The 13,537-nt window shown below is 48.9% G+C and overlaps 1 protein-coding gene across 1 annotated transcript; it reads left to right on the top strand.

Moving 5' to 3' along the window:
• The first annotated feature begins 7,044 nt into the window (after positions 1–7,044).
• Positions 7,045–13,170, top strand: ERAL1 (Era like 12S mitochondrial rRNA chaperone 1). The gene is made up of 10 exons (XM_017855082.1): positions 7,045–7,400; positions 8,375–8,502; positions 8,616–8,693; positions 10,078–10,124; positions 10,285–10,346; positions 10,513–10,625; positions 10,715–10,963; positions 11,100–11,249; positions 11,339–11,419; positions 12,534–13,170. The coding sequence occupies exons 1-10, from the start codon at positions 7,118–7,120 to the stop codon at positions 12,654–12,656; spliced, it is 1,314 nt and encodes a 437-aa protein (XP_017710571.1). The 5' UTR covers positions 7,045–7,117; the 3' UTR covers positions 12,657–13,170.
• The last annotated feature ends 367 nt before the right edge of the window (positions 13,171–13,537 follow it).

Here is a 13,537-nt window from a genome sequence, read left to right as displayed (position 1 = left end):
CACTTTGGGAGGCCGAGGCGGGCGGATCACAAGGTCAGGAGATCGAGACCATCCTGGCTAACACGGTGAAACCCCGTCTCTACTAAAAAGTACCAAAAAAACTAGCCGGGCGAGGTGGCGGGCCCCTGTAGTCCCAGCTACTCGGGAGGTTGAGGCAGGAGAATGGCGTGAACCCGGGAGGCGGAGCTTGCAGTGAGCTGAGATCCGGCCACTGCACTCCAGCTTGGGCGACAGAGCGAGACTCCGTCTCAAAATAAAAAAATTAGCGCCGGGCGTGGTGTCTGACACCTATAATCCCAGCACTTTGGGAGGCCAAGGTGGGTGGATCACCTGAGGTTGGGAGTTTGAGACCAGCCTGACCAACATGGAGAAACCCGTCTCTGCTAAAAATACAAAATTAGCCGGGTGTAGTGGAACATGCCTGTGATCCCAGTTACTCGGGAGGCTGAGGCAGGAAAATCACTTGAACCCCGGAGGCAGAGGTTGCAGTGAGTTGAGATAGTGCCACTGCACTCCAGCCTGAATGACAGAGAGAGATTCCGTCTCAAAAGAAAAAAAAAAAAAGGAAAAAGAAAAAATCTAAAACTTCCCTGACCCCAAGTTACAAGGTGTAACTTTATCTTTCTTACTAAAATAGTGTAGTGCGCCGTGCGTGGTGTTTCATGCCCATAATCCCAGCACTTTGGGAGGCTGAGGCAGGCGGATCACAAGGTCAGGAGTTCGAGGCAAGTTTGGCCAACATGGAGAAACCCCGTCTGTACTAAAAATACAAAAAATTAGCCAAGCATTGTGGTGTACGCCTGTAATCCCACCTACTCCGGAGACTAAGGCAGGAGAATTGCTTGAATCTGGGAAGTGGAGGTTGCAGTGAGCCGAGATTGTGCCACTGCACTCAGCCTGGGCAACAGAGCAAGAATCCATCTCAAAAATAAATAAATTAATTAATTAAAGAAAAACAAAATAGTGTAGTGAAGATGGAGGAGAGAGAAGCAGATGGGGTCTGCGCATGTTGGCTCACGTCTGAAATCCCAGCACTTTGGAAGGCTGAAGTGGGTGACTTAAGCCCTAGAACAGTGTCTGGCACATAGCAAGTACTCAATAGATTTTTGTTGAGTGAGTGAATAAATGACAGCTTTCTCTGGGTTGGCTCTCCCCTTCTGGTATCGACATGACTACAGCAGCTCCAGATATTATGTCTTCTTACATCCAGCTCCAGTGGGAAAGAAGCAAAATTCTCCTTGTACCTTTTATCTCCTTGGGTTATGTGCCCATCCCTAAAACAATCATCATGGGCAAGAGAATGTTATATGCTGATTGAGTGGGTTCTGGGTTGTGTGCTCCCTGCCTGGAGTAAGCCTCATCCAACCACATGGTCTGAGTTTGGAGTAGGGGTGTTTCTATGGATAACTATATTGTATATAATGAATTAATGATTAGCAGGGGAAAAATCCACTATTCTGCCCTTGGTAAGAAATTCAAGTAGGGGCCTGGGCACAGTGGCTCACGCCTGTAAACCCAGCACTTTGGGATGCCGAGGAAGGTGGATCACAAGGTCAGGAGTTCAAGACCAGCCTGGCCAAGATGGTGAAACTTTGTCTCTACTAAAAATAAAAAAAATTAGCTGGTGTGGTGGTGGGTGCCTGTAATCCCAGTTACTTGGGAGGTTGAAGCAAGAGAATCACTTGAATCTCCCTGGCAGAAGAACCGCCAGGGAGGCAGAGGTTGCAGTGAGCCGAGATCGGGCCACTGCACTCTAGCCTGGGTGACAGAGCAAGACTCTGCCTCAAAGAAAGAAAAAAAAGAAATTCAAGTAGGGAAATGGCTCAGAAGACCCACAGCGGTTCAAATACAGGAATATATGTTGTTGTCATATATATAGTCTCCAGCAGGGGACGCCCCCTTCCCCTCTCCCCTGGGAGCCAAGAGTCTAGACTGGGCCACCAGCCCATACCCCCAGTCCAGGCAGCATTGATTCCCCACCAGAACTGAGCTCAGGTTCAGTGGGGGATGACTCAAGAAAGCACTGTAATTGACACTTAGCGGTTTTCTGCTCTTCAGACCCAGGGCCATGGAGCCTTGAGTAGAGTTTTTTTATTTTTTTTAATCAGCATCTCTGTTTTCTCTTTGACCCCAATTCCTTCCCTGCTACTCTCTACACCCCAGGAACTCACCAGCCGGGAGCAGGCGGCAGCTAATTTTGGTACCACTTAAGGGTTCCCCATTCTGGCCCCCCTTCTACTCTCTCACCCCCAAATATTTGTATCTGGAGTGTTTTCTTCCAAGAGGCTGCAACACCCAAGGCTAGTACCTCTCATAACAACGCCCACCTCCCTTTAGGAATTGGCCAAATTTGGCATTTTTTTCATGACAGTCTGCCATTCCTAGATGTTTTCTACATTAAAGAAGAAGAAAAAAAATCACTGTTTTCTCCTTAACTTCAAGCTACCACTCTCTCCTCTTCCCCTATAAGGGAAGAGAAAAAAAAAAAGTTGAAATATAAAAATTCCCCTCCTCACCAGGCGCAGGTTCATACCTGTAAATCCCAGTGGCTCATACCTGTAAATCCCAGCACTTTGGGAGGCCGAGGAGGGCAGATCACCTGAGACTGGGAGTTCGAGACCAGCCTGACCAACATGGAGAAACCCCGTCTCTACTAAAAATCCAAAAAATTAGCCAGGCATGGTGGCACATGCCTATAATCCCAACTACTCAGGAGGTTAAGGCAGGAGAATCACCTAGAACCCAGGAGGCGGAGGTTGCAGTGAGCCGAGGTCGTGCCATTGCACTCCAACCTGGCCAACAAGAGTGAAACTCTGTCTCAAAAAAAAAAAGAAATCCCCCTCCTCCCATTATTCAAGTTATTGTCATCACTGTCTTCTCTGCCCCATAAAGCTGTGAAGCCCTCTGCCTCACTCTTGACAGCATGAGGGGCCAGTGGGCAGGGATTGTGGTTTGAATATCTGAATTGTTTTTCCTTCCACTCTGGGTACTTGCTCAGGCATTGGGGTCTCCTTACTCTTGGCCACATGAGTTTCTTTAGAATCCTCTGGTCAACTGGGACCTTGATTTTGAGACAGTTTAGCCTGGGGTATTTTTGTTCTGTTTGTTCTGTCAGTTCTGTTTGCCTCTTTTCTTCTGTCAGTTTTAGTTTTTTTCATCATTGTGGTTCTGGAAACTTCTTGTGTGTGGTGTCTGGCAAGTTTTGAACAGGTTCTTTCTATAAAAATCAAAGATTTTTAAAAAATGTTTCACCAGGCGTGGTGGCTTACGCCTGTAATCCCAACGCTTTAGGAGGCCAAGGCGGGCGGATCACAAGGTTAGGAGTTTGAGACAAGCCTGGCCAATATGGTGAAACCCCGTCTCTACTAAAACTACAAAAATTAGCCGGGCTTGGTGGGGTACACCTGTAATCCCAGGTACTCAAGAGGCTGAGGCAGAAGAATTGCTTGAACCCGGGAGGTGGAAGTTGCAGTGAGCTGAGATCGCACCACTGCACTCCAGCCTGGGTAACAGAGGGAGACTCCATCTCAAAAAAAAAAAAGTGTTCCAACGCTAGGGGCAGTAGCTAACAACTGTAATCTCAGCACTTTGGGAGGCCAAAGGAGGTGGCTCACTTGAGCCCAGGAGTTCAAGACCAGCCTGGGCCAAGCCAGGCACGGTGGCTCACACCTGTAATCCCAGTACTTTGGGAGGCTGAGGCAGGTGGATCACCTGAGGTCAGGAGTTCGAGACCAGCCTGGCCAACCTGGTGAAACTCCATCTCTACTAAAAATACAAAAAATTAGCCAGGTGTGGTGGCAGAAGACTATAACCCCAGCTACTTGGGAGCCTGAGGCAGGAAAATCGCTTGAACCTGGGAGACATAGGTTGCAGTGAGATGAGATTGTGCCATTTCACTCCAGCCTGGGAGTCTCAAAAAAAAAAAAAAAAAAAAAAGAAGAAGAAGAAGAAGACCAGCCTGGGCAACATGGTGAGAGACTGTCTCTATAAAAAATACAGAAATTAGGCTAGGCATGGTGACTCATCCTTGTAAACCCAGCACTTTGGGAGGCTGAGGCAGGCGGATCATGAGGTCAGGAATTCGAGACCAGCCTAGCCAACGTGGTGAAACCCTGTCTCTACTAAAAATACAAAAATTAGCTGGTGTTGTGGCGGGGACCTGTAATCCCAGCTACTCGGGAGGCTGAGCCAGGAGAATCACTTGAACCAGGGAGGTGGAGGTTGCAGTGAGCCGAGATAGCACTACTGCACTCCAACCTGGGCGATGAGCAAGACTCCGTCTCAAAAAAAAGACCAAAAACAGAAATTAGCTGGGCGTGGTCGTGCACATCTGTAGTCCCAGCTACCTGGGAGGCTAAGACAGGGGAATCACCTGAGCCCAGGAGGTGGAGGTTGCAGTGCGCCAAAATTGCACCACTATACTCTAGCCCAGACAACAGAGTGAGATTGTGTCTCAAAACAAATTTTTTTTTTAATTAAAAAAACAATGTGGCCCGGTGCAGTGGCTCATGCCTGTAATCCCAGCACTTTGGGAGGCTAAAGTGGGCGGATCATGAGGTCATGAGATCGAGACCATCCTGGCTAACACAGTGAAACACCCTCTCTACTAAAAATACAAAAACTTAGCCGGGCATGGTGGTGGGCGCCTGTAGTCTCAGCTACTTGGGAGGCTGAGACAGGAGAATGGCATGAACCAGGGAGGCAGAACTTGCAGTAAGCCGAGATGGTGCCACTGCACTCCAGCCTGGGCAACAGAGCAAGACTCTGTCTCAAAAAAGAAAAAAAAATGTTCAGGCCAGGTACAGTGACTCACGCCTGTAATCTCAGCACTTTGGGAGGTGGAGTAGGTTGAGTTAAAGACCAACCTGGGCTACATGGTGAAACCCCATCTGCACAAAAAAATTACCAAAAAATTAGCCGGGTGTGGTGGCCCTCGTCTATAGTCCCAGCTACTTGGGAGGTTGAAGAAGGAGGATTGCTTGAGTCTGGGAGGCAGAGGTTGCAGTGAGATTCAACCATTGCACTCTAGCCTAGGGGAGCCAGATTCCATCTCAAAAAAAATAAAAGTTTCATCTTAAAAAAGAAGAAAATCCTTTATTAACCCCACGGCCCTCTCCTGTTCAGTATTGGTCCTCAATATCCAAGGGTTTAGCATCCAGGAATTCAACCAACTGAAGAACAAAAATATCTGGGGAAAGGCCAGGCATGGTGTCTCATGCCTGTAAACTCAGCACTCGGGGAGGCCGAGGCTGAGGATCACTTGAGGCCAGGAGTTCGTGACTAGCCTGGGCAACATAGTGAGAATCTGTCTCTGCAAAAGATTTAAAAATTAGCGCTGGGCGTGGTATCTGACACCTGTAATCCCAGCACTTTGGGAGGCCAATGTGGGTGGATCACCTGAGGTTGGGAGTTCGAGACCAGCCTAACCAACATGGAGAAACCCCATCTCTACTGAAAATACAAAATTAGCCAGGCGTGGTGGTGCATGCCTGTGATCCCAGCTACTCAGGAGGCTGAGGCAGGAAAATCACTTGAACCCGGGAGGTGGAGGTTGCAGTGAGCCAAGATCGTGCCATTGCACTGCAGATTGGGCAACAAGAGCGAAACTCCATCTCAAAAAAAAAAAAGGAATTACTAGGCATGGTGGCAGCAGGTCTATAGTCACAGCTACTAGTGGGGTTGAGGTGGGAGGAATGCTTGAGCCATGATTGCACCACTGCACTCCAGTCTGGGCGACAGAGCAAGACCCTGTCTCAAAAAAATAAAATAAAATAAAAGAGAGAAGGGGAGGAGAGAAATTGAGGATAGCCAGAATATACAGTCATGTCTTCCCAGGGAATTTAGATACCATAATTTCCACCCTCCCATCCTATGGATACCAAAATCTGCTGATTCTCTTGCAGTAAGAGATGACTTTAAGTCATCTCTAGATTACTTATAATATCTAATACAATGTAAGTGCTATATAAATAGTTGTTATACTGTATTGTGTCATATTTTTGTTATTTTTGTTATTTTAGAGATGAGGTCCCCGAAGTCCCGTGATAGAGATTTCTGTCTATTTTGTTCACTGATGTATCCCCAGCACGGGACAGAGCTTGCTAGTAGATGCTTTATACATCTTCCTCCATAGTCAGGCATGTTAGCATGTGCCTGTAGTCCTGGCCACTCAAGAGGGCTGAAACTGGAAGATCGCTTGAACCCAAGAGTTTCAGGTTCCAGTGAGCTATGATCATGCCACTGCACTCCAGCCTGGGCGACAGAATGAGCACTGACTCTAAGAACCTTCTTTCCTAAACTCCCCTCTACCAAGGTGTATCTCTGTTTCAAGTGTTTGATTTAGAGGCTACAAAGGATGAAGAGGGCTCAAGGCCTCAAACAGACCAAGGTAAATGGAGTTTCTCCAGCTGCTAGAACGGTCTAGGAGAGCTTAGGTGGCTAAGCTGCTTCTTCCTCCTTTGCAAACCCTCTGTTTTTTCTCCATAAAGGAATGACCTCAGATAGGAGACAGTAGCCGAAGCTTACAGGAGGGAAATGCACACCTGCTCTTCATCCCAAACACCGATCCAAGGACCACTCCTTCCAGGAGCCTAGTATAAAGCAAAGGTGCTGATAGCCCAGGGCCACCGCTGACCTCTAGGGCAAGGCAAAGTAAGGCTAGGAGAGGATCCTGCAGGCCAAAGGATGAAAAGGACTAGGAACAAACAACAACAAAACCCTTATGGGGACAGGGGGTACAGTGCCCCCTCCCAGTCCCACAACCATTCCTCCCTCGATGGAAGGACGGTTTCTGCTATTTGGCCTCATGGGAAATGTAGTTTAGGAGACGTGGCCAGAAAGGCCTTTTACAAAACTTTGGCAGAAGAAAAAAATACGTTGTGTACGGGAGTCCAAAACTACCACCACGCTTCCATGCTTGCACAGATTCTAAATACACATTTCCCCACTTCCTTTGCCTCGACCAGTCTCCAGAGCGGTTCCTCCTCCCGCCCACATCCCCTGTGTCTCGGCTTTCCATTTGGGCCGACCTACCTCTCTCCTACTCGCTGGTTCGTCAGCCGCTCCGTTCAATCGTAGGAACGCTCCTGGTCAGTTCCCGGAGTGCCTTGCGGCTGTAATGGCTGCCCCCAGCTGGCGCGGGGCTGGGCTTGTTCAAGCGGTGTTAAGGGTCTGGCAGGTGGGCCCTCATGTCGCGAGGGAGCGGGTGATCCCTTTTTCCTCACCCTTAGGCTTCCAACGGAGGTGCGTGTCCTGCGTTGCGGGGTCCGCTTTCTCTGGTCTCCGCTTAGCCTCGGCTTCTCGGAATTATGGCCAGGGCTCTGCCCTGGACCACTTCCTCGGATTCTCTCAGCCCGACAGTTCGGTGACTTCTTGCGTCCCCGCGGTGTCCATGCACAGAGGTAAAGAGCCCTGATAGGTTTGCCCGGAACTGTCACGTTTTTAGCACTGAAAGGTTTCTGGGGATATTGTCTTTGATTCTATTTTATAGAAAACGATGTTGAGGCCCTGACAGGGACGAGCAGTGAAAAATCTCACAGGAGAGAAATAACAGTTTGAGTGGGAGAAGGAAACGATCTGGTCACAACCAGAGGCGCTCACTAAAGAGCATGAGATTGAAGGGCCACATGAGATTGAAGGGCCACAGACAAAGCAGAACTATGGCTCTGCACCCTGACATGGGAAGCAAATTTGATCCAATAAATGCATGTTGGGCTTCATCTACTTGTCAAGACACAGTTGCACCTGGAAAATAGCACACTTTATTCTTCAAACAGAGTCCGGTATTGGAGACTGGACACAAACTGGTGATTGCAAAATGGTGTCATAAGGAGATAATATAAAAAGACTGGGCCCTCTCCCTTCTTGACCCCTAGCCCTGCCTCCCGTCCCTCCTTCAGAAAAAAAAAAAAAAAAAGACTGGGAAAGCTTGCAGAGCCTTCATAGCACCCTTAGTAGGGTGAGAGAATGAGAGCTGAGGAATTATCTGGCTTTGTGTAGTCCAGCTTGCTTAAATGTACGTACACTTCTCAGGCACAGCTACACATTATAATTACATGCAGTAATTGAGTATAAAGTGCCAGGCATTGTGCTGAGTTGTTTTACACAATTGCTAGTCATCAAAAAAAGTTATAAGCTGATAAGTAGGTACCGTTAATATCAACTAGATTTTACATATGAGAAAACTAAAGGGCTCAGAGAGTTACTTTATAAATTAATGTAAATTAAGGGCCAAAGTCTCAAAGTCAGGTCTAGGTGCCTTCAACCTGGTGCACTAATTTTGTATCCCTGCTCCCTTTGTGGGCGGGCAGGAACAAGCACCTGACAGGAAATCCAGATTCCACTGTGTCTCACGCCTCTTCCCACTTGCACATAGATGAGCAGGATCTCCTCTTGGTCCATCACCCTGATATGCCTGAGAATCCCCGGGTCCTACGAGTGGTCCTCCTGGGATCCCCGAATGCAGGGAAGTCAACACTCTCCAACCAGCTACTGGGCCGAAAGGTATGCTACACCCTTGACCATCCTACCCTTTACATCTTTTACTTCTTGCCATGCCTTCAGGGATGGTCTTGAAGGGATCTGGGACCTCACTGAGACTCCTTTGTTCATGGCAGGTGTTCCCTGTTTCCAAGAAGGTGCATACCACTCGCTGCCAAGCTCTGGGGGTCATCACAGAGAAGGAGACCCAGGTGGTGGGTACCTACAAAGGGAGTCCTTGAAACAGGACAGAGGGTGAAGCTAAGAGGGTCTCCCTTACCATCAGCCTTGAAGAAAATGATGGTTACATTCATTTATCTGAGGAAAGGGGTTTTCTTTTTTTTTTTTTTTTGGAGATGGAGTCTCGCTCTGTCACCCAGACTGGAGTCCAGTGACTCTATGTTGGCTCACTGCAAGCTCCACCTCCTGGGTTCACGCCATTCTCCTGCCTCAGCCTCCTGAGTGGCTGGGACTACAGGCGCCCGCCACCATACCTGGCTAATTTTTTGTATTTTTAGTAGAAACGGTGTCTCACCATGTTAGCCAGGATGGTCTTGATGTCCTGACCTCGTGATCAGCCTGCCTCGGCCTCCCAAAGTGCTGGGATTACAGTCGTGAGCCACCATGCCCGGCCAGGAAAGGGGGTTTCCTCTTCCTTAAGGCATGGTACAGTTCTGTCTCTACCTTGCCCTCCCCTGGCATCTAGTCAGAAATATTTCATTATCTCTTTTTTTTTTTTGAGATGGAGTTTCACTCTTGTTGCCCAGGCTGGAGTTCAGTGGCACAATCTCAGCTCACCACAACCTCTGCCTCCCAGGTTTAAGTAGTTCTCCTGCCTCAGCCTCCCGAGTAGCTGGGACTACAGGCATGTGCCACCACGCCCAGCTAATTTTGTGTTTTTGGTAGAGATGGGGTTTCACCATGTTGGCCAGTCTGGTCTCAAACTCCTGACCTCAGGTGATCCGCCCACCTCAGCCTCCCAAAGTGCTGGGATTATGAGCATGAGCCACCACGCCCAGCCGATTTCATTCTCTGTTTACTGCTTCCTAATCTTCCTTATATTCACAGTCATCGTCTTTCTCCAAGATCCCATCAAAGCAGAATGGTAAAAACCTAAGGTCAGCCTGGGTGCAGTGCACATATCCCAGCACTGTGGGAGGCCAAAGTGGGTGGATCACTTGAGATCAGGAGTTCGAGACCAGCCTGGCCAACATGGTGAAACCCTGTCTCTACTAAAAAAATACAAAAATTAGCCAGGTGCGGTGGTGCACACCTGTAATCCCAGCTACTCAGGAGGTTGAGGCAGGAGAATTGCTTGAACCTGGGAGGCAGAGGTTGCAGTGAGCCAAGATGGTACCACTGCACTCCAGCCTGGGCGACAGAGTGAGACTCCGTCTCAAAAAAAAAAAAATAAAATAAAATAAAATAAATAAATAAACAAAAATAAAATAAAATAAAATAAAATAAATAAACCTAAAGTCAATAATAGCTTGACTGAGGAGGGAGGGCAGGCTCCTGACATCACAGGTAGCCTCTGTCTCACTTCCCAGTCATAATCTTTTCTCCTGGGGTCTGGGTATCTCACTTTCCTGATTTTAGATTCTACTTGACACACCTGGCATTATCAGTCCTGGTAAACAGAAGAGGTAATGGTGGTGGAATTGGGGTGGATATGGGGGGAGGCACTGAAACAGGGTGGGGAGATTCCATTATAGGGGCTGGAAAACCCCTTTACCATACAACATCCCTCATCAGAAATGCCTGAGTCATAAGACCCTTCCTGACTGATGTATGTCTGTCCCTCAGGCACCACCTGGAGCTCTCTTTGTTGGAAGATCCATGGAAGAGCATGGAATCTGCTGATCTTGGTTAGGTTCAGGATGGGAACCTTAAGCCCAGTTTACAGGGGTCATGGCCTTTCATTCCTTGGTAGTTTGTGGGGCGAAAGCCAAGCTCATACCATGTAAGTTTTTGTCAGGGCAGGAGGAACAGTGACCATTTCCTTTTCCTTCTTCTTGCCTTGCCATCTTCCAGTTGTGGTTCTTGTGGATGTCTCAGACAAGTGGACACGGAACCAGCTCAGCCCTCAGTTGCTCAGGTGCTTGACCAAGTTCTCCCAGATCCCTAGTGTCCTGGTCATGAACAAGGTGAGCACTACCCACCCGAGGAAGGGGTCTACTTCCCTCCAAGTCCCCTATCTCTGACCACACACCCTTTGCCCATCCCCCATGTCCAGGTAGATTGTCTGAAGCGGAAGTCAGTTCTCCTGGAGCTCACGGCAGCCCTCACTGAAGGTGTGGTCAACGGCAAAAAGCTCGAGATGAGGCAGGCCTTCCGCTCACACCCTGGTACCCGTTGCCCCAGCCCAGCAGTTAAGGACCCAAACACACTCTCTGTGGGAAACCCTCAGAGGATTGGCTGGCCCCACTTCAAGGAGATCTTCATGTTGTCAGCCCTAAACCAGGAGGATGTGAAAACACTAAAGGTCAGTTAGTCTTGGCCATAGCCTGGCCCTTGGTTTCTACCATATGAAGACAGCCCTCAAAGTTCCTCCTGGAAGCAAAAATGAGAAAAGTCCTGGTTGGGATTAAGATGCCCATCTATTCCCTCTGTTCCCACAGCAATACCTCCTGACACAGGCCCAGCCAGGGCCCTGGGAGTACCACAGTGCAGTCCTCACTAGCCAGACACCAGAAGAGATCTGCGCCAACATTATCCGAGAGAAGCTCCTAGAGCACCTGCCTCAGGAGGTGCCTTACAATGTACAGCAGGTACAGAGCGAAGGGTTCTCGGGGCTCTCTACCAGACACACACCTTTACCCAGGAGTATGACTGACTAATCTTTTGTCTCCCTGTACAGAAGACGGCAGTATGGGAGGAAGGACCAGGTGGGGAGCTAGTTATCCAACAGAAGCTTCTGGTGCCCAAAGAATCTTATATGGTAAGTGAGACTAGGCATGTTTGACAGGAGTTCTTCCCCTAGCTTGGAGCCCTGAGAGCAGGACCATGTCCTTCTCTCTTTTTTCTTTTTCTTTTCTTTTTTTTGAGACAGAGTCTTGCTCTGTCACTGAGGCTGAAGTGCAGTGGTGGGATCACAGCTCACTGCAGCCTTGACTTCCCACGCTCAAGCAATCCTCCCGCCTCAGCCCCCTGAGGAGCTGGGACCAGCTAATTTTTTTATTTTATTTTTTTTTGAGACAAAGTCTCACTCTGTCACCCAGGCTGGAGTGCAGTGGCACGATCTCTGCTCACTGCGACCTCCGCCTCCTGGGGTCAAGTGATTCTCCTGCCTCAGCCTCCCAAGAAGCTGGGATTACAGGTGCCCACCACCATGCCCAGCTAATTTTTTGTATTTTTAGTAGAGACAGAGTTTCACCATGTTGGCCAGGCTGGTTTCAAACTCTTGAACTCAAATTGTCCGCCCGCCTCAGCCTCCCAAAGTGCCGCCTGACCATCTGCTAATTTAAAAAAATGTTTTGTAGAGAAGGGGTTTCGCTCTGTTGCCCAGGCTGGTCTCAAACTCCTGGGCTCAAGCAGTCCACCCACCTTAGCCTCCGAAAGTGCTGGGAATAATAGGCGTGAGCCACTGCACCTAACCCTCTCCTTTTTTAGTTTTTTAATCTCTTTGAGCCAGGGTCTTGCTCTGTCACTCAGGCTGGGGTGCAGAGGCGCAATCTCAGCTCACTGCAACTTCTGCCTCTTGGGTTCAAATGATTCTCCTGCCTCAGCCTCCCGAGTAGCTAAGATTACAGGTGCCTGCCACCATGCCCAGCTAATTTTTTGTAGAGACAGGGTTTCACCGTGTTGACCAGGCTGGTTTCGAACTCCTGACCTCAGGTGATCTGCCTGCCTCAACCTCCCAAAGTGCTGGGATTACAGGCATGAGCCACCGCACCTGGCCACCCTCTCTTTTTTTTAAAGAGGGGTTGCACTTTTACCCAGGCTGAACTCAAACTCCTGTGCTCAAAGGATCCTCTCACCTCAGCCCCCCGAATAGCTGGGACTACAGGCATGTGCCATCATTCCTGTCTTCCTTCTCTTTCATATACCCTCAGAAACTGCTGATTGGTCCGAAGGGCCATGTGATCTCCCAGATAGCACAGGAGGCAGGCCGCGACCTCATGAACATCTTCCTCTGTGATGTTGACATCCACCTCTCTGTGAAGCTCCTCAAGTGACCACCCTCTACTGACCCTCCCAGGACATTCCAGCTCAAGCTGCTGGCAGGAACTGACCAGATCTGTCCTTGGCTAGGGACCCTCTAGGGACTGGTGAGAGACATGAACACTGACTGGCTGCTAGCTGGCCTGGCCCTGCTGAGTCTGCATATTCCCTGCCCAGCTGTGTCTCCTGTTGGAAGAAGGAACTGGCCTTAGCTCAGTTTCCAGGTGGTTCCTCTGCCTGGGACCACAGCTACAAAGGTGTAGCTAAGAAGATGGCTCATTGGTGGGAGCAATATCACCCTACCTCCAGCTAGCTATGGGCCCAGAGTTTCTCCCTGAGTCGCTGTTACTGGTAGGGAGATTTCTCTTCACGCCCTCATTTCCTTCACCTTGAACTTGGATAAGAACTCATGTCTCCTGAATGAGGTAGCGCCTCCCATCTGCTCCCCAATTCTTGATCTCTCCCACCTCATCCCTCTCCCCAGTCTTGGATACTAATAAAAGACAGGCATTCTGGTTCTCATCTTTATTCCTTTTATTTATTTATTTTTATTTTTTAATATTAGGGACTGAGTCTCACTGTGTTGTCTAGGCTGGTCTCAAACTCCTGGGCTCAAGAAATCCTCCTGCCTTGGCCTCTGAAAGTGGTGGGATTACAGGTGTAAGCCACTGTGCCTGGCCTCATCTTTATTTCTTTACAACAGGAAAGAGAAAATGTATCTATTCCCTCCCCCACCCGCTATCCCATGCCCTCACTCCGCCTTGTTTGAGCTGGAGTCTCCCTTCCAGTAGTCTCCAGGGTCCTAAGTTCTCTTCCTGGCACGTTTTCTGGGTATAGCAAGAGAACCCTTACCATTACTAAACTCAGTAATGGTAACGGTTTCCTTGCCATTCCC

The sequence above is a fragment of the Rhinopithecus bieti genome, unplaced genomic scaffold, assembly GCF_001698545.2.
Source record: "Rhinopithecus bieti isolate Rb0 unplaced genomic scaffold, ASM169854v2 scaffold_38691, whole genome shotgun sequence".
Classification (NCBI taxonomy): domain Eukaryota; kingdom Metazoa; phylum Chordata; class Mammalia; order Primates; family Cercopithecidae; genus Rhinopithecus; species Rhinopithecus bieti.
This window is presented reverse-complemented; position numbering and strand designations above follow the sequence as displayed.